The sequence below is a fragment of the Crotalus tigris genome, unplaced genomic scaffold (assembly GCF_016545835.1).
Source record: "Crotalus tigris isolate CLP2741 ecotype Arizona unplaced genomic scaffold, ASM1654583v1 scf7180000017639.5415321, whole genome shotgun sequence".
In the NCBI taxonomy this organism is placed as follows: Eukaryota; Metazoa; Chordata; class Lepidosauria; order Squamata; family Viperidae; genus Crotalus; species Crotalus tigris.
This window is the reverse complement of record NW_024096532.1, coordinates 1,333,197-1,360,717: the sequence shown is the minus strand read 5'-3', so window position 1 is coordinate 1,360,717 and position 27,521 is coordinate 1,333,197. Positions and strand designations below refer to the sequence as shown.

General features: G+C 41.2%; 2 protein-coding genes across 4 annotated transcripts in view; one reads left to right on the top strand and one right to left on the bottom strand.

Moving 5' to 3' along the window:
- The first annotated feature begins 7,770 nt into the window (after positions 1 to 7,770).
- On the top strand, positions 7,771 to 15,121 carry LOC120304460. Its single transcript, XM_039335038.1, has 4 exons — positions 7,771 to 8,125; positions 9,748 to 9,912; positions 13,957 to 14,184; positions 14,811 to 15,121. Exons 1-4 carry the CDS (start codon positions 7,936 to 7,938, stop codon positions 14,831 to 14,833), a joined length of 606 nt encoding a protein of 201 aa, XP_039190972.1. The 5' UTR covers positions 7,771 to 7,935; the 3' UTR covers positions 14,834 to 15,121.
- A 1,074-nt stretch (positions 15,122 to 16,195) lies between these two features.
- The window catches only part of FAM83E (family with sequence similarity 83 member E), a 31,731-nt gene continuing 20,405 nt past the window's right edge, over positions 16,196 to 27,521 (bottom strand). For all 3 annotated transcript variants that reach the window (XM_039335034.1, XM_039335037.1, XM_039335035.1), the window contains 2 exons: positions 24,976 to 25,588; positions 16,196 to 18,313 (listed from right to left, as the gene is read on the bottom strand). In XM_039335034.1, the coding sequence (XP_039190968.1) occupies positions 18,074 to 18,313; positions 24,976 to 25,588 (853 nt within the window). In that variant the 3' untranslated portion in view covers positions 16,196 to 18,073. The remainder of the gene's footprint in view (positions 18,314 to 24,975; positions 25,589 to 27,521) is intronic.

Sequence of the window (27,521 nt, the reverse complement as noted above, 5' to 3'; positions counted from 1 at the left end):
TTTCACGGGGGTCGCCAAACAACACAGTCCGCCATTTTTTCCCCCCTTTTCCTTAGCTGTGCTACTCCCTTTTATTCTATTGGCTTTTGAAAGACTCTCTTGAATAGAGTCTAATTCTACTGACTTTCAAAAGCCAATAGGAATTGTCCAGGCTGTCTCTGCCCTGCTGAGCCTGCCAAAAGTCCCATTCTGCAAATGGTGCTGCACCAGTTGAGTAGTCCTCGACTTACAACCGGTTGAGTAGTCCTCGACTTACAACCGGTTGGGGGGTCGCGACATTAAAAAGGTTGAGAACCACTGCAATAGAAAGTGTAAAGCCACTGCAGTCTTACTGGCTTTAAAAGTTTTGGGTTATCTTTACCGTATTCAGAAGGCAGTCTATTTCTAAATGAATCTTCCAGAGATGTATTGCAAAATTTCTCTTCTGTTCTTGCCATTGTGTGCTCCTCATTATGATGATGTCAAAACAATGAACTGTGACTTTGCAATGCAAAATATGCCTTTTCATCCTTGTGCCATGAGGTCACCTGCTAGTATACATGAGGCTGAGTTTACACTGCAATGTTACAGTGCAGATTTTGCCTCTTCCACTGTGCTGTTGCTTGTTTCTCTGGCATTCTTCAATCTTCAGACATTAGCTGAAGCTAGAATTGCTCTTCAGTGCATTTAGCAGTAGAGTGAAACTCAATATGATTTTAAACACCTTCCTCCTTCCCTCCCACTTTATCTTTCTAACTAGCTGCAGTATGAGAAGGGTGGGTTAGAGAGACAGGGTGATGTTTCATCTGGCACTGAATTGGCCATTTTTTCCCCTTAAATGAGCTCCTGTCTTCTTAAATTAGATTTTCTGCTGAGGTTTCATTTTTTAAAATGCCTGCTATTTTTAATTTGTTGCAAGTTGCCTTCTAATGTGTCAGGACATAAATATGATAAATACCTGTAATATTGCTGCTGGTGGTAAGGCAAAAAAGGTGGTATTATTTTTCAAGTGTGTGGGTTGAATTAATGCCTTACTGTATAGGCTGAGAGCTCCCCCTGCTGGAATATTAAAGATAGTCATCAAGAACTGAGATAATTTAACTTGAAGGAACTTTATCTTTAGTAACGCTCCAGAACTGCTGGGAAATGGGATAAAGGGGATACAGATCACAGATGAGAAGGGAATAGGTCAGTGATGGTGAACCTTTTAGAGCAGTGTTTCTCAACCTTGACAATTTTAAGGCATGTGGACTTCAACTCCCAGAATTCCACAGCCAGCAAGGTTGAGAAACACTGTTTTAGAGACCGAGAGTCCAAAAACTGCCCCGCCCCCACCTGCCTCACCCTGCCCCGCCTGCCCCGCAACACTGCCGCCCCGCCCACCCGCCGGGCCACCCACCACCTCCACAGCCCACTGCAGCAGATCTCCCAGATGGCCCAGCAGTGCTACGGCAGCCATGCCCTCTGCCATGCCCGCAGCATTATCTGCGTGCGTGAGAGCGTGAGGGCAGAGTCTTGTCCCTGCTGCCCGGCTGCCATGTCCTTGGCTGTACTGCTCCACGCAGAGTGCGCCCGGGGGCGACTCCTCCAGGGGGACTGCTGGTGAGGAGGGGGCCATGGGGGGAGGCGGGGCTGGGGCGACAGCACGTGTGCCCACAGAAAGGGCTCTGAGTGCCCCCTCTGGTATGTGTACCATAGGTTCGCCACCACTGGAATGGGTAAATTCCTTGTTTCTTCTCCACTCATTATCTAAAATGCCCCCTTTGAATTGCATTACCTGGTTTTGCCTTCACTTTGTCAACAAACAAACTTGATCTCTGTTTATTCCCAAATTCAGCTCCCTAATGGGTGTCAAATTGGCAGCCTGTGAGCTGGATGCTTCACATGCAGGCCGTGCCTACCCTGGCTCCGCAAAGCAAAAAACACGCTATGTCATGATACGTCACATGACATGATCGAGTTTGACACCCATGCCCTTCCACCTACAAACTGCCTGAAAGAGAAGAAACTGGCTATATTAACCCATGTTAGGTTAAAGCTTAATGAACAAGTTGCACCTCCCATTGCATTTGGCCCTTTAACCAGTGTCTTCCAAATCCAAGTAGCCATCTAGAAATCAGGTCTTGTAACCAACATATATCATTGCTGACAAGTGCTGCTTTGTGCAAAGACAAAAGTCTAGATCAGTATTTCTCAAACTCAGCAACTGAAAGATGGATAAACCAACTTCCAGAATTCCCCAACCAGCATAGCTGGCTGGAGAATTCTGGGAATTGAAGTCCGCCTACTTTCCAGTTTTTTTATCTTTTTTGACACTATCCTTGGCCTGAATGAAATATAAAGAATGGCCTTCTATTCTCTCTAGGTCTTCCACGAACACATAGCTGGAACACAGCTCACAGCTCCAATACTTGTTCTGCCCAGCTGAGACTTAAAAAGTCATCTCAGGAAATACCAACAACTCACATTCCAACCTGTTCATCAATACCTGCTGTCAAGGAAGGACCCAAGCTGACTCTTTCCACCAGGGCCTGTTGCCCTGCTAGTCGAATTCCTTGCCCCGTCAGTAGGCTTCCTAACCCAGGTCGTTCTTCAGGATGTCACATAAGACTTAAAGGTGACCAAGGAGCAAAGCCGAAGAAGGTCCAGAAGAATCAGAATCCATCTCTAGGACCTCCATCTGGTAAGTCCTCTGTTTCAAGGGTGGACAACTCCTGAAGCCACCCTTTCACCCTTACCACACCAATAATGACATAAGGGCAGGGGTGGATGGTGTTTTTTATTTTATTTTTTAACAAAAGTAAAATAGACTCAGCAGTCCTATTTCACTTAAATCCCTCTTTTAATTCTTGCTTCCTTAAACTATGGATTCTTCTGTTGGCTCTTCATAGTTAGCCACCAAATTTTGATCTTTGAGGGCTTCAGGGAATGAAACCAGAGCACTATTCATCCCTGTTTATTTATTTTTAATCATTTAAATTTATCCTGCATTTATTATTTTTACAAATAACTTAAGACAGCAAACTTATCCAACATACCTTCCTCTTCCTGTTTTCCCCACAACATCAGCTCTGTGAAGTGAGTTGGGCTGATAGAGAGGAACTGGCCCAAAGTCACCCAGTTGACTCTCATGGCCAAGGAGGAACTAGAACTCCTGGTCTCCAGCTTTCTAGCCTGGTGCCTTAACTACTAGCCCACTAACTGGCTCTTTGGATATTGATGTGAGCTTTGCCTCAGTCAATTTGGGAAGCATCAACAGAAAGAATAACTTTTGGGCATCACTGCTTGTAGACCCATATGTTAATCTACAACTCTCATCATTCCTACCCAACCTGCCTATGTAGCAATGATGGAAGCTGTAATCCAACACTCAAGTGTATGTTTACAAATGGTAGATTAGTTTGTTACCTAAAGAAGAAAAATTTTATCTGTGGCACCTTCTTAATCAGTACAGGACCAAATGAAGGAATGGCTATTGAAAGGTTAATGATCTTGAGCAGTGTGTTTCTCAACCTTGGCAAGCTGAAGATGTGTGGACTTCAATTCCCAGCATTTCCCAGCCAGCATGGCTGGGAGTTGAAGTCCACCCAGCTTCAACTTGCCAAAGTTGAGGAAGATTGATCTTGACCATTGGAGAAGTCCTAAAACCTCAGTTTCTTGGCCAGGGTTGGTACGTATGAAAAGGGTGGGAAAGACTTCAGATAATATTTCAAATCAATAAATATTGACACTACTCTTATAGCAAAGTCGCCTCAGTTCTGGATCAAATCATAGACAAGGATGGTGAAAATACTGCAATAATTCTAGGGTTAGTTTAATTGCATGTATCAATTTTGTCTGGGCCCTTTCCATACGCAGGACACAAGGCAATTACTCCATTATTCCCACAAAAGGGTTCAGTTATAATAGTTAATAAATTCACCAATGAGAAGAAAGTTATTTCCTCCCTAGCTTTTGGAGAACTAGCCATAGTATTGCTTCTGTAGAAATTAGATGTGAAGAATGCAACCAACTCTAGTGCATGGAAGCCACAAAGCCTTATGAAGTATATTTTGAAATGTTGGATTGGCAGATTGAATAAGTAATAAAACTTTGTCAACTATTTCTCCTCAATCAAGGGCTTCCACCATCTGTTCCTGCAAAAGAGATTTTGACTTCTATCAACCTTCTTTTGAAGACAGAAGGGACTTCTAGCACACTTATTCAAAGTAGCTTTATGACCTTCAACAACAGCCCTGCTCTGCTGTCAACTTACCAGGTTCTGAAGGAGCAACATGGAGAAGAAATATCTTCTTCGGCTCTCCTCTTGCCAAGTAGTGATAAGAAGGCTGTACTCCTTCCTCCTCGTGACCTAGATCTCTCTACTCCAGAATTTGTTTCTGATGAAGTTGTTGCATCTGATATCCCCCATTGCAAAAAACACATTTCAAACCTAGCCCTCAAATTCCCAGAGTCAAATGTTCAGATGAAGATGTTGCCAAACAATCTGTCAAAGACTGGAAAAATTCCAGCTAAGTATCCCCATCTGTCCACCCTTCCTAAGCGGCTTATTCCATCTTCTCCCACTAGTCTAGATTTTTTATCCAGAGTAGGTCAGAAGAAAGGCTCACGCAAGAAGAAATTAGGAATGTTTGGTTCAGTTTCTTCAACATTTTCTACTAAGGAATTCCCAGAAAGCATAACAGGATCCCCTCCTAGTCAAGATTTTGTCTCCTCAAATCGTAATGATATACCAGACACCAAGATACTAAGCCCTAGTTATCCTCTTTCAAGTTCTTCAGGAGTGAACGAAATGGTCCTCTCTGTATTTCATGATGTAAGCAAAGAAGGGGAGTTACTGCTGCCTTCCAGGACCCAAATACTTACTGATATTGGATCATCTAACATTTCTGCCTTAAGTTCAGAAGAAAAAGTGCTGGGAAGAATGGAGGAGGAATTTAATTCTGCAAATGGGTGTGATCCAAACGAAAAGACATCTAACTATAAATTTTGTTTCCTTTTATGAAGCTGTAAAAGAGAGGGATGGTGGTGAAGAACATCAACAAGACCCAGATGAGTCAAGGGAGCACAAAAGGCTCCAATTTAGGATTAATGGCTACAAGTTCAGGTTGCATCAACTAATAGTTGATGGATCTTATTGGAGTTGGGATTCATTTTTGACTTTGCTGTTTCTTTTGTGAGAAATAAGATTATTTTGTTGAAACGTCTTAGGTTTATGCATGTATATAAATGTAGATATAGAATTGTGTCTCTACCAATTTGTCATCCAAAACAGAGAAAAAGATGCTGGATTCTTTCATCATAGCCTCTGAGTAAGCATACTTCTACTCAACCTGGTGCGCTTTAGATATGGAATATTACAATCCCCAGAAGCTGCCAGATGATGAAGATTGCAATGCAACCCATTTGGTGGAGATAGGTGTATGAGAGAGCCTACTTTAAGAAGGAAAGGAATATGGTTTCTGAGTATAACGGATGGAAAATAAAAGTTTCTAGAACCTCCTAGATCTATATTTAGAAATCTAGACAGGAGATTTTAAGCTACAAATAAATAAGTCATCTTTGGAATCTAATAGTCAACTTGCATCAAAGGTGCCTAAAAATAAATCTTTCTATTCTTCCTGTTTATGGTGTTTTTCTCTTTGTTTGTATTCTCCCCTCTATACTTATTGCTAAAGAACCCCCTTGCCATGATACACATTCTGTAAGCTTTTCATTCACATACTTAATAGTGATTGGTTACCACTCTGCAGATGTACAGATTGCTTGCTTTCCTTATGGCACAATTTAGGGAAAATAAAAAAAAATCATGTCTCATAAAACCCACTGCTTCTGTTGTTGGGATATACATTATTTGAGCAGAAGAAGCTACAGGTGGTCCTTGACTTATGACTCTAATTGAACCCAGAATTACGGTTATAAATTGTGCCAGCCATTAAGTGGATCGTCACGAGACCATGCTTGATTTTATGACCTTTTTTAGGATGGTCATTAAGCAAGCACCATAGTTGTTAAGCAAAACCATTGTTCACAACTGGGTATTTTTTTTTTTTTTTTGCAAGAAACTAAAAAGTAAATGCTGGTTTCCAGCAAAAAATATGATCATGTCACTGGGTTGCTGACCACCCAAAATGCAATCATGTGACAATGGCAAAGGGAGCAGCTGTGTGAACCTTGAATCCGGGTCCTAAGTACCTTTTTGGGGGGATCTCTTGCAACTTCAAACAGTTTCTAAGCAACTGATCGTAAGTCGAGGACTACCTGTATTGAACTTTGCATAACCAACTGTATCTAAGAATTCACCCTGAAATATGAACAGAAATTCTCTTACTGGCTGCATCTGCAAAGTCTCAAGCATTGGTTGGTCTGCTAAGCCTCAAGACCCCCTCCTCCTTTGGAGAAGATTAGGAATATTTTGTGGAAATAAAAAGTTGAACGTTTGAAATTGGGGGGGGGGGAGAGGAGAGCAGACTGCAGTGATTTGTATGACTCGATCTAAGGTAAAATCTTCCAAGTTCTCACCTCAGCCTTGCACAGCTCTGGAATGTCTGCACATCTTAAAATTGCCAAGTTTTGGGGAAAAAAACAACCTGTAAGAACTCTATTGCAGATGCTTGAACGTGTTTCACCTGCTTTGGGGTGCCCACATTCAATTCCTTCTTCTAGAGGGACCTTGATATTTTATTATATTTTGAATCTGGTGGATGGGTGTGCTGTTCACCAGGCACTCCACTAAAATCATAGTGGTCATGATTAGCATGTAGTGGTTAAGGTAGTATTTCTCATCCTTGACAATTTTAAGATGTGTGGACTTACAACCCCCAGAATTCCCTGGTCAGGATGCTGATTGGGGAATTCTGGGAGTTGAAGTCCACACATCTTAAAGTTGCCATGGTTGAGAAATACTGGGTTGGATTAAAAGTGGGAGAGCCACATTCAAATTTCACCCTTAAGTATGTTGTGAGGGAAAAAAATAGGACTAGGTATAGAACCTTGAGCTGCTGAATGAAAGATGTATATAAACCTAATTAAAAAGTGGTTCCACTTTTTAATAAATGTTGCCTGGAAAGATCTGCATTTCTTCCTTTATTTCAAAGAGAAAACAGCAGCACTTCAGCACTCAGCAAACTTAGCATTCACACCTAATTCCTAAACAGTCTGGGGGTCAAGATTACAAAAAATGAGCAGTTGATAGGAAACATGTAGTAATAATTGAAGTTATTATGAAGGGAATATAGACCTAAACTCTGGAATCCAAAATAAGACAAAGCAATCTTTTAACCATTACAATTCCTGTGGAAATAGGTTTTGTGAATTGGATTCATATAGTAGAACAAATAATCATTTTCTTTAACTATAGCTTGTTGAACAATTCATAATTGCCTGGTTCCATGGACTACTAAATCAGAAAGAGATTTGTTGGGCTTCAGTATAGTATATTCTGGGGGGACTTGTAAACTATTCCTTGTGCTGTGTATTTTATGGTTTGTTGCACAAATCATGGCTTATTTCTTAAAACGCAGTTGGTTAATACCAATGGCTAGCTTCATAGCCTACATTAAGCTGAATTCAAACAAACTCCATTACAATATAGAGCCATGCCACCAAATGAGGCAGGTGTGGGATGTAAACATTAAGAGAAAATCCAACAGAGAAACAATTTGCTTTATTTTAAGTTCCACCCTTACACCACACCTGCATGTATGTTCATTTATAAAAGGGCAATCAGGAGCTCTTCCTGCTCTTCTTTTTTTTTACTTTGTTCCTTTTTTTAGTTTGGCTTTGGTAGATTGGGTTTGTTTTGGGGCCTTCCCACAGAAAGTGTTTGTGTTTGCACAACTTGGAAATTAGATTCCACACAGAGTGTAGGTAGCTTTTCCCCTCCTGGGTAAACTGATTTGTTAGGGTCCCTGCATTTCATGGAAAGGAAATTGGGGGTGCAGAAAATAGGGGGGCATGCAAAAGCAGCACTTGGAAGTGGTGATTGCCTCCAGCAAAAGAAGGCCTTCTTGCAAGCGCTCAGCAGAAACCTGGGAAGAAAACCAGCCTGTTTACAAGAGATCCCGGACAAATTTGTTGGTTTGCCCCATGGAGAGAGAGGCTTCCCTACTACCAGAAAGCAATAGATGCAGCTATTACAGCACCGGTGAGGAGAGGATACCATGGGAAGCTTTGTTTGTTTGTTTGTTTAAAAAAAAAGAATCAGCTCTACTGAGCAGGTGGAAAGCTTTCAGCAAAGCAAGGGCTCTTGTCTGCTAGTATATGTTTTAATTTGCATTAACCAATTTGGTTTAGTAGTTAAGGTGCTGGCCTAGAAACCAGGAGACAGTAATTCCACTTTAGGCTTGAAAGCTGGCTGTGCCTTTGGGCCAGTTGCCCTCAATCAGGCCACCTCACAGGGTTGTTGTGGAGTAAATAGGAGGAAGGAATATGATGTAACTGCAATGTTTGTTTAGAGGTGGGTGGTGAGTTCCAGTGAGTTAGGGCAGGGGTGATACCCCCATGAGAGAGTCGGAGAATATGCTGAGCCTGATAAGGATATGAATAGTGCTGATGAAAGAGTTTTACCCATTCCTAAAAGGGCTACCAATCCCCAAATAACCATTTTATTAAAAGCGAGATGGGCATGGTGTTTTCCAGCCTACCTCTTGTCCTGTTTCCTTGGACTCCAATTTACCCTCCCCCCCATAGGTGGGCACAAATTCCAACAGCACACAACTGTAGTTAATTACTTGACATTTTTATTAGAGGCAATTAAACAAAAAGTGAGAAACTGACCTCTTGCTTTGAAGAATAAAAAGATGCTTTTTAAACTTTTAGAATATTGAAGTTTTACAAAGGACATAAAGGTCAACAAAAGCTAATGAAGAGTTAAAGAAGCAAGGAAAGAAAGAAAACAAAAGTATAGAAAGAAAGAATAAAAAGAAATAGAAGAAGCTTCCAATTTCCTTTGCAGCTAATATAAGTACATTACAAAATTATCTTACTCTGAAATTACAAAAACTAACTTTTTTACATTCAATATTTTTTTCTAATCATAAAAACCATAAATAAATGCATTCTTTCCTCATTTCACGCAAAAAAAAATCTATAAGGAGTTTCCAATCAGCCATAAACGTAGTTAATATTTTTTTTCTCTGATCAAAGAAATTAATTTAGTCATATCTGCGTGTTCCATCATGTTCAGCAATAATTCCTTCATTGTGGAGGAACTGTGTCAATTTTTTTCCATTTTTGAGCATATAATAATCCTGCTGAAGTTGTCATTGCAAAAATAAACTTCCACGACTTTTTTCTAGTTGCATGTCCATTAGTCCCAAAAGGAATGTTTCTGGATTCAGATATACTTTAATCCAGGCGCATTCAACTTTGGTGACTTTAAGACTCGTGGACTTCAACTCCCAGAATTCCCCAGCCAGCCATGAGTTTCTGGGAGCTGAAATCCACAGGTCTTGAAGTTGCCAAGGTGGCACCCCCCCCCGCTTTAATTTTTAAAACTTTTGAATTCAGATAAGTGTTTGTGGTTTTTCTTTTTTAAAATTTAAGTGGGGCCTGGGAGGCTGGCAAATATTGAGGGTGCTGGTAGGCGTACTGTTGCCCACAGATGCCATTTTGGCAGTTTAGGAGTATTTGTGGTAATTGGAAATGGGTCTGTAATTTGGCGGCTTGGGAGCATAAAATTTGTAGAGTAAGATTCTAAGGGGTTTGGGAATATGCCCAAAGAGCACAATCCTTATTAATCTTGACTTCCGTATTTTATCCCCATAGATATGCCTGTTACTTCCAGGCAGAGCTGCCCCACAGCACAGCCATCCTGCATATACCAACCCAAGGAGGCTCCTCACTGGAGAGTTTATGATCCCTTTGATTTTACCTCTGATGAGCTGAATCCTGCCTATGAATGGCTAGGAAACTCTTCCTCAGCTGGAAAATGTAAGTTGTGTCAAGAAACCAAGGAAAGAGGAATGATCAGTGCCCCAGAGCTTCAAGGATTTGTGTTGCATCAAGATGGGAAAAGGGTAGAACAAGGAAATTGAGGTGTTTAAGATTGGATTTGTGTGGATTAGGTGACAAAAGGCAGGATACTGACAATATTTTTATTGTTTTTAATAGGCTTGTTATTGTTGTAATTGTTAAATTTCAGAATTGTAAGCTGCTCAGTTGGTTGAGATGGGCAGCTATAGAAATAAAATGAATGAAAATAGATTATACCCCTTCATAGGGATTTTGAGATGTGATTAAAAAGATTAAGATGGTAGCTCCAATGCTTGATCATTATGATCACTATCTTTTAAAAAACATATTAACTAAAACAAAAAAGGCACAAAATTAAATCACCCAAAGTTGCTTTATCAGTGAGATGGGTGGCATATAAATTTAATAAATAAAAATTAAAAAGAAAAGGGGAAAAAGCTAAATAAACAAACATGTACAAAGTTTATATTTATAGACATATCAATAAACAAAAGCCATAATATGCTACAGTCATCTACTATTTTATATTCTTCAGATCAATGAATAATTTGAGCTAAATGTTTGTCTTTCCAGTGCTGAATGTTAATTCTTTTGGTGAGAAGTTAGGTTCAGAAAATCCATTTCCTTTGTCCAGATGCCAGCTCCAAGAGGGTAGACATAAACATCAAAAAATTGTAAACATCTAAAAATATTAAGTCTCAATGACTGCATGTACTGTATTCACTTCTTTCCAAAAGGAACAATGTGTTTAAATAAAGCATTTGATTTCACTGCTTTTCCAACAATATAAGTTCAGTGAGGTCATTTGTAAAATATTTCTTGCTAAAAAAAGATCTAATTTAAAAAACTGTTGAAACATTTTTAATATCGTTTTTGCTAACTCTTACAATCAAAAGAAAGGGATATATATATATAGAAAATGCATATATACACACACATAAATACATGCATACATACATGCATTTTAGAAAAAACAAAAAAGAAAGGACATTCTGTTAGTGCTCCCCCCCGCTGCCACCTTACAGCTTCCATCTTGACTTCTTGACACAAGCTATGGACATTCCTGTTCTTTCAAGTTAGAAGAGAGAAAAAACCACTGCTAACTTTCCTTAGAAAATGCATGGCACAGTGAATAAAGATAAGAGGAAGGAATTGGTCATGGTCGACCTACCTTCACAGGTAAGTCTGTTGAGTATTATTTGCCAGGAGGAACTAGATGCAAAGCCATTGAGCTAAAGACATCCTGGATTTTCTTTTCTCCCTGCCAACCCTCATTTAAACTCTCCCATCCTCCCCCTGCCCTTGTGGGATGCTTAATGATATATCACATGTCTAGTCCAAAAGCTGAATAGAAGAGGAAAGGGTGTGTTTTGCTACGCCCATATCATACCACATCTTAGGGCAGTGGTTCTCAACCTGTGGGTCGGGACCCCAGTTGGGGTCGAATGACCATTTCACAGGGGTCGCCAAACAACGCAGTCCACCATTTCCCCCCCCCCCTTTTCCTTAGCTGTGTTACTCCCTTTTATTCTATTGGCTTTTGAAAGCCAATAGAATAGACTCTCTTGAATAGAGTCTAATTCTATTGGCTTTCAAAAGCCAATAGGAATTGTCCAGGCTGTCTCTGCCCTGCTGAGCCCGCCAAAAGTCCCATTCTGCAAACGGTGCTGCAAGTTGTCTGCAGCGAAGGCGAGCTGTCTGGAAGCTTCCATCCCTCCCTGCTGAGCAACTACTAAAAATATAAGTAAAAGAGGGCCAGGGGTGGGAGGTGGGAGGCTGGCGGGCGCAGGGAGGGTTGCTGGCGCGCGTGGGGCCTGGCGGTCGCCGTGCGCCGTCGCTGCCCCTTGCCAGCTACACCTCGACTGGCACAGGGGGCAGCACCATGCATGTGTGGCGCTCCCAGGCAGGGATAGTCCTCGACTTACGACCGGTTTAGTCCTCGACTTACGACCACTTGTTTAGTCCTCGACTTACGACCGGTTGGGGGTCGCAGCATTAAAAAGGTTGAGAACCAGTGTCTTAGGGAATTACACTGACTTCTAGTGGGCTTCTGGGTGCAACCCAAGTTGTTTATCATCTATAATAATGTTGGGTTATTTGTAAAATGATCTATTTATGGTTGTTTCCACAGGTCCCACTAGGTCCCACAAGGTAGATATGCTTTGGTCCAGCATGATCTTGCAGGCAGGTCACCTGACTGGATCTAGGAAAGGTGTCTTGACTGTTGCTCTACCTGCCTTTTGGGAAAATTTCCTTTTCTTTAGTTCATATGGCCCCAACCCTATTAATCTTTCATAGAGCCACACAGAGAGACTCTTCTCTATATTGGGACCAGGATGAGTGTATCCTGTGATGCCAGCCTTGAGGATTGGGATACTCTTTTTTTTTTAAAGAAAATTCTCTTTTTTGTACCCTGCCCAATCACAAATTGTGAGAGATGGCTTTATAAATATTTCAGATAAATTATAGCTTATTCCATAAACTATGGCTAATAAATGGTTTAGGGCAGGGGTAGGCAACCTTGGCTCTTTTATGACTCGTGAACTTCAACTCCCAGAATTCCTGAGCCAGCATGGCTCAGCTTGGAAATCTCTTCCTTTCCCTTCAGCATGGCTGACTCAGGAATTCTGGGAGTTGAAATCCACCAGTCATAAAAGAGCCAAGGTTGCCTACCCCTGGTTTAGGGCAATATGTTAACCTAATCACTGTTTGAAAGAAGTTAGATAATAATAATAATAAAGTTGGAAGGGACCTTGGAGGTCATCAAGTCCAACCCCCTGTTCAGGAAGGTAACCCTATACCATTTCGGACAATTGGCTTTCCAGTTTCTTCTTAAAAACTTCCAGTGCTGAAGCATTCACCGCTTCTAGAGGCGGGTTGTTCCACTGGTTAATTGTTCTAACTGTCTGGAAGTTTCTCCTTAGTTTTAGGTTGTTTCTCTCCTTGATTAGTTTTCCTCCATTGCTTCTTGTCCTGCCTTCAGACACTTTGGAAAATAGCTTGACTCCCTTTTCTTTGTGGCAACCCCTGAGATATTGGAACACTGCTATTTTGGTTTGTTGAATCAGGGTGTACTGGGTTATTACTGCATTCTCAAAACACACTGAAACATAATCCCTAGCTCAGGAGTAGGCAACTTTGGCTCTTTTATGACTCGTGGACTTCAACTCCCAGAATTCCTGAGACAGCACTGGCTCAGGAATTCTGGGAGTTGAAGTCCACGAGTCATAAAAGAGCCAAGGTTGCCTACCCCTGCCCTAGCTGATAAACCACCCTGCCTGGATTAACACATCATGCCAAAGATTAACAAAGATATAGGTTATGTTTTTGTTTCATTAATATCCCACCTTTATTATTTTTACAAATAATTCCAGATAGCGAACATATCCAATATATCCAGTACACCGTTTTTCTTACAACAACAACCCTGTGAGGTGAGTTGGGCTGAGAGAGTATGTCTGGCCCAAAGTCACCCAGCTGACTTTCATGCCTAAGGCAGGACTAGAACTCATGGTCTCTGGCTTAACCCCTAGATCAAACTAACCTAACTGGTTGTGTGATCTCAGAGTTGTTTGAAGATTGAAGATGTATATTTAGTAGCTTTGAATAGAAGTATAAGTAACCAATGAATGGAAGAACATCAATGGCTAGACCTTTATTCTATGGTTCAGATGGCAATGTTTTCCCTGCTCTAATTGCAGGAATAATTCTCCAAGGTGCTTCTGAAGAATTTCCCATGACCTGCCTGATGTATTTTAAGTGGAAATGTCAGAGACCAAACATAGATTGCTCGCCACATACACATGTGCTGTATCCAAAACTCTGGTCCTTCAGGTCGGATGTGGTTGTGTTGCTGTAACATGTGAAAGCCCCTCCAAATACGAATCAGAAGTTTGTCTTCATCACAGACATTGACTTGGTGATGAATGGCAGAGGGACCTATTTCAAGTATCGTTAAAGCTGTTTTTTCCCCCTCGCCAATGCCACTGTTTTTGTGTCTAGGTGCAGATGTAATTTCACTGCTGAGAAGTATTCTGAGCCCATTCCCGTTGGGTCTGCGATTGAACAAGCTAGAGGCCATAGTGTGGAGTAAACATAAGATCCATCTACTTAAACTAAGCCTGGAGCAAGGTTACAGGGACAGCCTTCAGTTTTTACAAGCAGTGCCTGGGATCATCCTCAAATTCCAGCACAAGAAGCCTTTCCGATGCCTTGTGCAGCTGGATACAGGTAAATCTCTCTATATTTAGTTGGGATCTTTGGGCTCTTTATTCAAGGCTTTTATGTCTCATTTGAGATTGGTATTCCCATCTCAAATGGGATCCCAGTTAGATGTTCAGATAACATCACAATTAGATGTTGAAGTCATTTCATTAGACGTTGAAGTCAAAAGCTTTCAGTTAGCTTTTGCCAACCTGTCCCCTTCCAAACTCCCAATTTTAGGTAGCAGTGTTCCACATCATGGCAAAGGGACCACCATGGCAAAGGAAGGAACATGGTTGGTATAATAAACTGCAGGTCACAGGTTATGATGTAAAGCAGGGGTCCCCAACCCCCGGTCCATGGACCAGTACTGGGCCGCAGCATGCCAGCAACTGGTCCGCACAAACAAGCAGAGCCCCATCCACGGGATGCAGGCAGTACACAAAACTACGCACCCTCCGGTCTGCGGAATCGGTCCCTGGTGCCCCAAGGTTGGGGACCTCTGATGTAAAGACTCTTAGGCTGGGGAACTCCTGTCAGTTTTTCATTAAATATATAAATGATCCAACCAGATCTAGTGAAGCAGGGAAATAGGATTCCTACTCTGGAGCCTTTGAATATCTAATTATTTATCCCCCTTGCCTCTTTTGTAGCTGGTGGCAAAGTTTCACACTGATTATCTCACCATAGCAGACACATCCAGAAAGAAACTGTGGTATTGCAAGATCCCCGAGAGTGTTCATCATAAAAAGTGGGAACAGAATGGCGCTCAGATTTCAGATTTAATCCCAAGGTGAAGCTGATTTAATCTCAAGATGAATTATTTCTGAAAATGGAATTCAGCCTATAGAGGGCACAATATCCCTATTTTTGTAAGGCCTTTAAAAAAAAAAAAGCAATGTTAACCTAACATTCGGATGCTTGGTGTTAATAACTAAATGAGATTGTATTAAAAGGAGCTTCGGAAATTAGTTCCTCACACCGGAGCAGGCTAAATGTCTATTTGATTAGAATGAGGCATAGGAGATAACATGAATTATTCAAACCTTTATAATATTAGCATTTCTTTTGTGCTACTTAAGAAGGGGCACCTGGCATGTGGTTCACCTACAGGGTTCTTAAAAAAAAGTAGTGAAAATGGTATTTTCTTTTGCGGTTACGCAGCATCTTTTTAAAAAAATTCTGTGCGTGGGTAAACCAATCAATCAATGGATATGGGCAGGTAAGACGAGGTGATTGGTGGTGCCAAGGACAAAGTCCATAAGAATATGGATATCTCCAGCTTAAAAACCTATGGAAAGCAGAGCATTTACATTTGTTGCAGCTTTTCTTTCGGGCACCGATAGAAGGCAAATTAGAATGTAATGAGAGCTTGCCGAGTGATCTTCAGTAGATGGCCAAGTGGCCTAATATCCATTCCATTCTAGGGTACTAAAGTGAAAGTGTGTGTATGTGTGAAAAGCACGACAAACCTAATTCTTGTATTCATAATAACTCCTGACCCGAACATGCGCACACAGCCACTTCCTTCATCTAAAAGATGGTTGATTCTCTCTGTTACAACTATGTGTATAAGATACACGCAGTTAGAGAAATATATTGTCTATAATTTTGCACTTGGCAGACAGGGTTTAAAGCAGAAAGACAAGTAGCTTGAAGTTTGGAGCCTGTGTTGTAGAAATACCAACAAGAAGATGGCCCCTTCGTTGGACTTTCTCTGCAAGGATTACAGACTCCTGGGATGGGTCTTAGTAAGCATAAATCTATTTCCTTTGATCACGCTGAAAAATTGCTGTGTGATACAATCACATGTTCTGTTTCTTTGCCCTCAGAAGCGCCACTGTGTATTTTCCAGTTATTTTAAAACACTAGTCAATCAGGAACATTGGAGTCTTCTGAACAGAATGTAAAATATCACAGGTCTGTATCAAACTTCCAATTTAATTATCTAGTTCTTTTTTGCTCTCTCATTCTCTTTTTAGCTGGATTCAAATATGTATGAATCTGTTTCCCACCTTCACTGAGTCAATGAACAAAATAGCAAAGGAAATTTTATTGATCCATAAAGAAAAGCATCTAAAATATCTTAACTGAGAAAAACTCTGCACTAGGGCCAGTCAAATGTAGCAAAATGATGAACATACATTTGAATTCAAGTGTTCCAGTCTTGTGCAAAGCAGGGATGAGGTTAAAAACAAACTGACTCTTGTTGTCACTAGAACTATACTTTTAACTCAGGATTATAGAGAGTCCATTAAAGACAACCAAGCAGCAATTCTTTGCTCACGGCAAAAATCCGGATAAGACATTCCTGACAGAGATTGTCAAGGTTCTCCTTGAATATGGGTTCATTGTTGTATTGCACCTCCTGTTAAGGGTGTTTTCCTGGCAATTAAATTGGAATTTGCTTTCTTGTAACTAAAGACCATCGGTTACACATCCCACACTTTGAAGAGGCAGAGAACAGATTGTGAGTGTCTCCAGACCTTATCACATCCCTCCTCAGTCACAATCATCTCTTCTCAAAGTTAAATGTATTCAGGTATCTCAGTCTGATGTTTCCTAGAGCTATCTTTGTAGTTATTGTATTGTCTTTCCCTAGCAATTTTTTTTTTTTTTGGCTAGAATTTAAGATGATGACATTAGCTGAGGTTTCCAAATGGAAGGCCATGCCACTCCCATAAGACGTTGGATTGTGGTACAATTAAGTTCCTCCTGCAAACACATCAAGAGAAGATGGAAAATTATGATATGATGGAATTCATCTCCATGAGATGCTCAAAGATTGGGATTTGGGAGTGGGGCCAAAGAGTTTCAGAGAACCTGAAAGTTTTGCTCCAGGGGGATCTGCAAAGTCAAGATGGTGGACTCAATCTTTAAGAAGAGATTGGACTGCCATTTGTCTGAAACGGGATAGGGTTTCCTGCCTGAGCAGGGGATTGGACTAGATGACCTCCAAGGTCCTTTCCAACTTCATTTTTATGATGATGATGATGATGCAGTCAAAACTCTGCCCATGTTGTGTTGTGACTGCTATCTTGACTTTGTTGACCATACTCTGGGAACACTCCTGCTTTGCTCCCTGTGTTTACTCTATAATATAGTGTTCAGTAATAGACTTTAAAGTGGATTGTAAGAGGACTAGATGGCCTTACTCTTCCATCTTCCATGAAATCTTTATGGAAGACACATTTTTCTTCTATTTACCGGCTTCCCAGAATCACTGTTTTTTTCCTCCTTTTTCTCTGTTTGTGTCCACAGATTTGTAAACACTCAGTCCATCACTCCTCCTCTCTAAATGTATTTCTTCAGAAACCAGTGAACTTCAATATACTGACTCTGATCCCTTAAATCTCATTCTACTTTCTGCCTGCCTTCAGTTCAATATCCTACTTTGATAGGAGAAGGGAGTCTAAAATACAATCTGATATAGATAGAGCAACTTCCCCCTTTTAATTCCAAGCAGAGGAATGCATGTGTAACTTCCATTTTTATCAATTTGTACTGGGGGAAAGGTGGCCAGATGCTTAATATTGATTCTGGGTGTTTCACCAGCTTCACCCACAAATGATTGAACAGCTCATGACAATGTTTCTGAGATGCATGCTGGTTTCTAATTCATCCCGCCCCGTTAAAAAAAATGTTCAGCTTGCTTGATTGGATTCACAAACATTTGTCACCATATAAACAGGAAGTCCAGGGCCTAATTTTGCAAAGGTACCATGGGAAAGGTCATTAGTTTTTTTTTAAAAAAAAGTCTATAGCAGAATGTATTAGGAGTTCCAGCTTCTAATCAGCTTTCATTCTTCCTTGCAGTTGAATCACATCTGTCTCTATTACTTCTAGCTGGACCTGGGTTAATCTCAGATATGCCTTCCCCCCCCCACACCGATTGTCTCAGAACTTCAAAGATAATTCAGAACCGTGGCTGATGTCCATATTGAGGCCTTGGCAGATGTCCCCAAGTTCTGGGAAGGCCTATATTGGGAGGCTTATGGTATAGTTGTCCTTGTAGTCTTCCTAGGGGTATGTAACCAGGGGACGGAACCATGCGCCCATGGGCTATGTAAAAAGGCATTCTCGGTTCTTCTGGGACGTGGCCAGAGCCTCGGTGTTTCATCAACTCCTTTGCTGGTGTAACTTGATAGCCCCATTTCTGTGAAAAAGTGAGGAAAAGAAACATTATCAGATTTAAAACCAACATGTATGTCCATAGCAATGTTTCTCAACCTTGGCAACTTTAAGACGCATGGACTTCAACTCTCAGAATTCCCCAGCCAGAAATCTACACATCTTAAAGTTGCCGATGTTGAAGAACAGTGACCTATAGGCTTCTCTTTGGGTTTTCATAACACACTATTTCATGATTGCGTAAATTGTGCCTGAGTGACATACAAATGGTCCTCAACCTATGACCACAACTGGGATCAAACTATCTGTTTCTAAGCAAGGTGACTGTTGCACCTGATTTTATGATCTTTTTGCCATGGTTGTTAAGCACATCACAGCAATGGTTATCATGGAGTCATTAAATGAGTCTGGATTCCCCCACTGACTTTGCTTGTCAAAAGCCTGATAGGAAGGTTGCAAATAGCGATCACATGACCTCATGATATTGCAAACATCAGAAATACATGTCAAGTGCCCAAATTCTGAGTGTGTGACCATGAAGATGCAGCAATGGTCATAAGTGTGAAGACTAGTTTTAAGTCACTTTTTAAGTGTCATGGTAATTTTGAATGGTCACTAAATGAATGGTTGTAAATCGAAAATTACCTGTAGTTGCCTGGGTCTGCGTATCACACTAAACCAGGGGTCTTCAAACTTGGCCCTTTTATGACTTGTGGACTTCAACTCCCAGAATTCCTTAGCCAGCGTGCCCTGGACTAAACCTTAACTAACTGGCTACCTTCACTGAGTAAATGTGAACCAAATTTAGATAAATTGATCCCAAATTTAGACAAATATTCAAATTCTCACTATTGTCAGAAGCATGTCAGTGAAAAATAGCATGGACGCTTATGTGTTCTTCCCCCTAACTATTGCCACTGAAAACATAATTATCAACCATTGGATTCTAATGATTATCTATTGATTATTCCCATAGATTATTAATAATAGATTTGTTATTCTGATAAATTCTCAGCAGCCCACTGACCACAGGTGCAACCCAGCATTGTTATCAAATGTCGCTAATAGCTGAGAGAACAGCTCCTGAACACCTGCAAAGTATAACTTAGCAACTTGCTTTTACAAATCTAATGGGTTTACAGGGCTGGGCTTTCAGATGTGTGTGAGTTAGGGTTAGGGTTAGGGTTAGGATTAGGTGGGGGGGAGAGATCCTGACTTTCCCATCTTCACTCATTACTGCTGCATTGTGGCACAAAGGGATTAAAAAAATCCTCTCCAGGTGAAGACTGCCTACCCCACAACCTTCAAAAAAACAGGGGCAATTGGCAACTCTTCAGTTTTGTTATTCTGTGGTTTTCCTGGTTCAGTCTGGGTGTCACCTTGATCAATATTGACCAAAGGTGCTGTGGTGCCTATATCTATTGGCTGAAGGTGGAGGCTGGAGAAAGAAAATATTACTCAGATATCTTTTTTTTTTTTCTGTAGGCACTTCTCAGAATTGGGCTGGAGCAATTAGGTACCCTAATTAACACAGGCACTCAGTTGTGGAGTTTGAATACCACCATTGGGCTCATTGTGGTAGTTACTAAGGCAAAATTCTTCTACCTCAGCAACTTTAAGATGGGTGGACTTCAACTCCCAGAATTGGCTGGTGAATTCTGGGAGTTGAAGTCCACCCATCTTAAAAGTTGCTGAAGTTGAGAAGCACTTGTACTAAGACATAACATCCATACCTTGTTTCCATATGCTGGCTAATTAATTCCTATGCTGCTTCCTTCCATTTCAGTGGCTTGCTTTACACAGTGTGCTAAGTTAATAGTTTAGTGTCATATAGTAGTCCTTGATTTACAACCATTCATTTAGGGACAATTTGAAGTTGCAACAGTTCTGAAAAAAGTGACTTACAACCAATCTTCATACTTAACGACCATCACAGTATCCGCACAAGAACAAGCCCTGGGCATCTGGCATGTTATTTATGACAGTGGAAGCAGCTGGGGTTGTGTGATTGCCATTTATGACCTTCCTAGCTGGCTTCTGACGAGCAAAGTCAATAGGAGAAGCTGGCTTTGCTTATTGACCCACATGATTACATTAAGAATGGCAGTGATTCACTTAACAACCCTGGAAAAAAGGGTCGTTAAAAAAAACCATGCTGAAAAAGGTCATAAAATTATTAACTGCCTTGCTTAATAACAGGAATTGTGGTTGTAAGTTGAAGACTAATTTTAGTCAACTGTAGCAATTCACACAACACCCTAAGATGAAAACAAAGATGCCATCTTGTTGTAAGGCCATATGTGACCCCACTTAGGGTTCTGTATAAAGGATATATAGGACAATATCCCTACAACCCTGGGTATCCTTCAAATATATGGACTTCAATTCCCAGAATTCATTCTGTGGCCATCGTGGCTGAGGAATTATCGGAAATTAAATCCCCATTTCTGCAGGGTCTAGGACAGGGGTCTTCAAACATGGCCCTTTTATGACTTGTGGACTTCAACTCCCAGAATTCCTCAGCCCGGCATGCCTAGAGTTGAAGTCCACAAATCATAAAAGGGCCGAGTTTGAAGATCCCTGGTCTAGGACACTCACTACGGCCATCTTGCCATGGACATTTTGCTGTAGCGAACCTGCTGTAACCGTCTTGCTGCAGCCATCTTACCATAGCCAACTCGCCATGGAACAACTTGCCCTGGACAATTCCATGCGAGATAATGTGATAATATTATCCCCCACAGTTTCTTCAAAATTATTTCCATTTTTTTCAATGGAAATAGTGTCGAAGAAATAGCGGCAGATAACATTTATCGCACTGAGCAATCCCGCGTGGAATTGTCCCACAGCGAGTTGTCCCACAGCAAGATGGCTGCTGTGAGATGGCCGTGGTGGATTGGCTGTGGCAAAATGGCTGCAGTGAGTTGCCCCTTGGCGAGTTGGCAGTGGCGAGATGGCCGTGGCAAGTTGTCCCATTCTGCATTTCTAGATTATGTCTAGCTTAAGAAAAGCCAGCATATAATAAAGCAACACTGTTTTCTATGTTTAACATCCCCCAAACCTGCCCGTGAGTTAATTGCTCTGCCTCTCAAATAATGGCAAAAAGCAGATCTATAGATCTGTAGAGTGGGCTAACCTTTATTATTAACATAAATGTATTGTGTATTAGCTAGCTGTTCAAGGCACTGTTTGTCTAAAACACTGTTATTCCTGCTGCATTATAGTTTGGCTAGGAGCTGGAAAAAGTTCAATTTTGTCTCCTCAGGCAGCCTATAGCAGAGCATTTCAAACTTTTTCAATATGTAAATACCTGTTAAAAATTTCCCAAAACTCCAATGAAGGCAAAGATCTAGTGATCCAAAATTGTCTCTCCTCCTCTCCCCTCCCTTCCCCTTCCCTTCCTTTTGTGATACAGTTCGAAAATCCCTGGCCTAGAAAAACTATTCATTGTTTGAGAAATACCCCTCTATAGAGGGATAATATTCAGCTATAACAACATAATATGTAGGTATAGGATGTTGAATACGTGAACATGATCCATTGATGCTAAATATTTATCCTCATCTGAGCTCTTTACTTACAGGAAAGATGCCAAATTCTGTGTTTCTAAAATCAGAATACCTAATCACTTGCCAGTTTTAAATAATTAGCTTAGCTTGATTAGGAGGTAGGAACAAAAATGGGGAGGGGGAGGTAGTTTGTAGAGGTGGTTTAACTGCATGAAAATATCTCAGATTGGCCTAGTTCACACAACATATAAAGCTAAAATGTGGCTGGCTCAGCTACTGTCTACACCCAGCTAGTTCATTAACTAATGGTTAAGAAGATCATGGCTTAGCATATGATGCAGACATAACCACTGAGAAAGCAATATTCCGGTTGCTTTCTTTCTGTGTGTTTTAAGGTAATAATACTATTTAAAATTCACCAACTATATTTGGCAATTTTAATTCATGTAATTAAAATGGGGAAATATGGTCCTGTTATGTATCAAAGATTTGGGAGGGAAGTGAAGAGTGATAATTTGGTTTTCACAATAATCAAAAATCCTGACAACACAACATCCCCAAATTTGGTTTTTGCAGCAGCTGGAATGCCTCAAGAAGCACCGAATGTTGGTGCGACCACAGATGGAATTTACAAACAGCCAAGCTTTTTCTTCTATACATATCCAGAATTCATGGAGAAAGCAAAACCAGAAAATATAATTACTGCTCTTTTCAGGGTTTTCCATTTGACCTTCTGAACAAACCAGGATTAGACAGTACTGAAATTATTGGTTTCTATGGAAACCTAAATTACAAGAGTTCTTTGGATTCCTGGGGAGTTGAGAGCTTAAGCTGCGAAGGAGAAGGGAATACGCCGAAAATCAAATGTGCTTTATGGAAAGAAGAATGGGGGAGGGTGGCATAAACCATATTTCTCTCTGGAAATTCTCTCTGATTCATGCATCATTTTATGAACAATATGATAACAACACAACAATCACATTTGCCAAGTAACTTGAAGAACGTGGATCTATGTCAGCAGTGGACAAATGGCTGTCCAAATCTCTTCTTAAAACCTCCAGTGATGGAGTACCCACAGCTTCTGAGAACAAGCTGTTCCACTGGTTAATTGTTCTCACTATTAGGAAATTTCTCCTTAGTTCTAGGTCAGTTCTATCCTTGATTAGTTTCAATCCATTGCATAATATAATAATAATAATAAAGTTGGAAGGGACCTTGGAGGTCATCTAGTCCAACCCCCTGCTCAGGCAGGAAACCCTACATCATTTCAGACAAATGGCTGTCCAGTCTCTTCTTAAAAACGTCCAGTGTTGGAGCATTCACAGCATCTGGAGGCAGGTTGTTCCACTGGTTAATTGTTCTAACTGCCAGGAAGTTTCTCCTTAGTTCTAGGTTGCTTCTCTCCTTGATTAGTTTCCATCCATTGCTTCTTGTCCTGCCTTCAGGTGCCTTGGAAAATAGCTTGACTCCCTCTTCTTTATGGCAGCCCCTGAGATATTGGAATATTGCTATCATATCCCTCTTCATTAAACTACCCAATTCATTAGACATACCCAATTCCAGCAGCCTTTCCTTATATACTTTGGCCTCCAGCATCTTTGTTGCTCTTCTCTGTACTCTTTCTAGAGTCTCAACATCTTTTTTACATCGTGGTGATCAAAATTGGATGCAGTATTCCAAATGTGGCCTTACCAAGGCATTGTAAAGTGGTATTAATACTTCACGTGATCTTGATTCTATCCCTCTGTTAATGCAGCCCAGCACTGTTTTGGCCTTTTTGGCAGCTGCAGCACACTGCTAGCTCATATTTAAGTGAAGAATAAATTGATCCCATCTTCTTTGGGCACGCCTCAAATACTAGAACACTGCTATAATGTCACCCCTATTCCTTCTTTTCTCTAGACTAGCCATACCCAATTCTACAAACATTCTTCATAGTTTTAACCTCCATCTTTGTTGTACTTCTCTGCACGCTTTCCAGAGTCTCAACATCTTTTTTATAATGTGGTGACCAAAACTGAATGTAGTACTCCAAGTCTGGTCTTACTAAGGCTTTATAAAGCAATACTAATACTTCACGTGATCTTTATTCTATCCCTTTGTTAATACAAACTAGGATTGTATTCTAGGATTGCAACCCAGGATTGATCAAAGTATTCGCATTCCTCCCCCCAATTTCATTACATTGGCTTGTGAAAAGAAGATAAGACCGTGGCTGAATTCACTAAGATATGATTATAAATCATAATTCAGTGTGTATATAACATGTTAAAGCCACGATTTCCAGTCTGCAAAGGATAGGATTCCACAGTATTTATAAGTGTCTATGGAGATTCTGAATCATCCAGATCATGGTTGTCCCAAAGATGCTTTTCGAAAAACAACTGGATTTTCTTGGGTTTTTCCCCCTGAAAACGTTTGGCTTCTCCTCCATAAAGCTTCCACAGTTCTCACTCAGAACTGAAGAAGATATTTGGATGAGAAATGAAATATTTTCAAGGGAAAAAAAAAAAGCTCCAAAGACCAGTTGCTTTTTGAAAAGCGCCTTTGGGACACAGTATGGCAACTAACCAAATTGTCCCCTACTTCTCAATTCTCACCAAAGCAGTTGGAAGACCAGTTGTCACTTCTGTTGATTCAAAAACAATGACAGTATCAGTGGCTCACCCTGATTTCTCCCAAGAGGGAAAGAATAAAAACAGAAGCGTGTGGAAAGGTGGAGAGAAGCGGGAATGTATCCATTTCACCTCTGCTGGCTTCACCCCTCAGGGGGATCTGTCAAGCTGTCAAGCCACTATTTCTTTACATAACACTTAGTCTAACCAGAGCTTATGCTAGCCAAGGTTTTCTCAAATTTAGCAATTTTAAGATCTGTTGGACTTCAGCTCCCAGAATTGAGGTCCACATGTCTTTGTTGCCAAGTTTGAGAAATACTGGTTTAAGCTGAGTACAAGCAGTATTTTGCAACCTTGGCAACTTTAAGATGGGTGGACATCAACTCCCAGAATGATGGGAGTTGAAGTCCACCCATATTAAATTTGCTAAGGTTGAGAGACTTTGAATTACAAATTTAGCTGACAGAGCGCACAGGGTTGAATGCAGTTGCTTCATTGCAGGCTAGAGTGTTTGGCAAACATATTTGTAACCTTGGGGGAAAAAAAAAATCAGCATTACTTACTTTAGCTTCTTCAGCAGACTCTATGCCATTTCGTCCCCAGCCTCTTGTGCTGGACCCAGACAGCTGGCTCAAACGGCTGAGGTCCCATAAGGACTTACTGGGGCGAGCCCCCGTAGTCTTAGCAGCGGAGAGTCGGTTTCGTTGGACGTTCCTGTAAATATCGCTAAGAGCGCTGGGCCCATCAGGAGGTCCCTGTTGGCCCCCTCCAGAATGGCCCACACCCCGCCATGCTGCAAGTCGATTTCGGAGTGATGCTTTGGGAGGAGAGGCAGGCAACATGGGTTCTTCAGCAGTAGCCGGCGAAGCTAATACAAGTTCCCACTCACCTGCCCGGCTCTTGGCCACGGGTTGAGGGGCCACCGAGCGTCGTTCTGCAATTCGGTGGGACAGCTGCACCCCATCCAACACACTGATGTACGGGGCCACATCTGGCCCATTGGTGCTAGATAGCGGGGCCACAGAAGCAAGCTGGAGGTGAGGGGGCATCTCCAGGGCTGGCAGGGGGCAAGAAGCCGCATACAAAGTGCGAAATTCCTGGTCAAACGCATCGGTCACTTCTCCCGTAAGGCGAGTGACCAGGTGGCGGTTCAAACGAGCATCAGTCCAGGTGAAGCTGTTGGGGGAAAAAAGAGAATTTTGGCTGTGCATCTTAGTCACTTCAGATTCTGAACTTTCTCATGGAAATACAAGAAAAGCTTAATTTTATTTGCCATGAATGTTTCTCAGTCATTGCCTTGCCCTGCCCAGAAGCCCATTCTTGGAAAATGTGTTTCTATAGAGTGGTCAGAAAAGTTAAGATGGCAGCCATGATGATGCCATCAAAGTCCCATCTCCTTTTTATCTGTGAGCCAGACAAAATGGGCAGAACTTTGAATGTACCATTGATTGAAGTCTTTTCGTTCATCTCTGTACAGGAAATCCCTGACTTATAACTATTTGTTGACTGACTGCTTGAAGTTACAATAGCACTGCAAAAAATGACTTATGATCAATCCTCACAGTTACAACTGTTGCATCATACCTACAGTCACATAATAAAAATTTGGGATCTTGGCAATGGGCATGCATTTACGACAGTTGCACTGTCCTAGAGACATGAGATCACCATTTGTAATCTTCCCAGCCTGCTTCTGACAAGCAAAGTCAATGGGGGTGGGGGTGGGGAGCCAGATTCACTGAATGACCACATGGTTCAATTAGCAATGACAGTTTAACCATGGCCAAAAGGTCTAAAATGTGGCACAATACACTTAACAACTGTCTTGCTTAATGTGAAGTGACCAAAGCATGAAAGACTGTGAGAAGAGATTTCCAGTTCAGGAAGGAGCACAGTTGGTGCACAAGATGAATTTGTCTACAGCTGCTACGTGTTCATGGAGCAGGGGCTGTGAGTTCAGAAAGACCACAAACTGCACACCATCTCTGAAGGGGTGGAAATCACCGGCACCAGAAAACCGAGTGTTCATAACCACTCGGCTTTGTCAGGGCTAAGTTGGGATTTTCACATGTGCTTGGTTGGATTTCCTCTTCCTCGTTCTCCAATTGCATTTCTTCTGCTGTTTTGTCATCTATAGTTCTTCAGAAAAATAGGCACATTGATCACTGAACAAGAAGAGATATAATCGAATCCAAGGCCCTTGTCACAGACCTACTTGTATTTTGGGCAAAGACCAAAGCCTTAGTCAAATTGCCTACCACAGTGCTTCTCAATCTTGGCCACTTTAAGATGTGTGGAATTCAACCCAGCATGGCTGTCTGGAGAATTCTGGGAGTTGAAGTTCACACATCTTAAAGTAACTGAGGTTCAGAAACACTGGCCAACCACATATATCCAGAAGGAAAATCCCCAAACTCTCTCTGAAACCCAATAGAAATCACTAGTTATCCAGGTTAGGCCATCTCAATAGGGTCTCCCTCCCTAAGACTTGTCTCCTTAACCAGTGTACAGGTAGTCCAATTATGGCCATAATTGGAACCTGAATTTCCATGGTTTAGCAAGATAAGTGAGTCACATCCAATTTTTAGGACTGTTTTTGCCACTGTTAAATGAATCATTGCAGTTGTTAAGTGAATAATGCAGTTGTTAAATAACTCTGGCTTCCCCTGTTGACTTTGCTAGTTGGAAGCTGGCTAGGAAGGTTGCAAATAGCCATAGCATGATGCTAAGATGGTACAATTGTCTTAAATATATGCCAGTTACAAAGTGCTCAAATTATGTATACATGACTGGCGGGTTTAAGTGCAAGGGCCGTTTTTTTAGTGCTGTTGTAACGACCAATGATTGCTAAACAAAATGGTTGTAAGTCGAGGACTACCTGTAACTAGACTGGTTTTGCCCTATCCAAATCATTGCTGCCCAAAGAGATAAATATAGAGATGGAAAAGGCATGCATGAAAAAAAAATATGATTAAGAGAGTATGACAGGAAATTTATCAAATTATGCATGGTACCTGATAAGCAGATACTTTTCTCTAGTCACATTGGAGCACTCAGTGGAATGACTAAGCAGGAGATTCAAGACAAGACAAAGAAATTTTGTGCATGC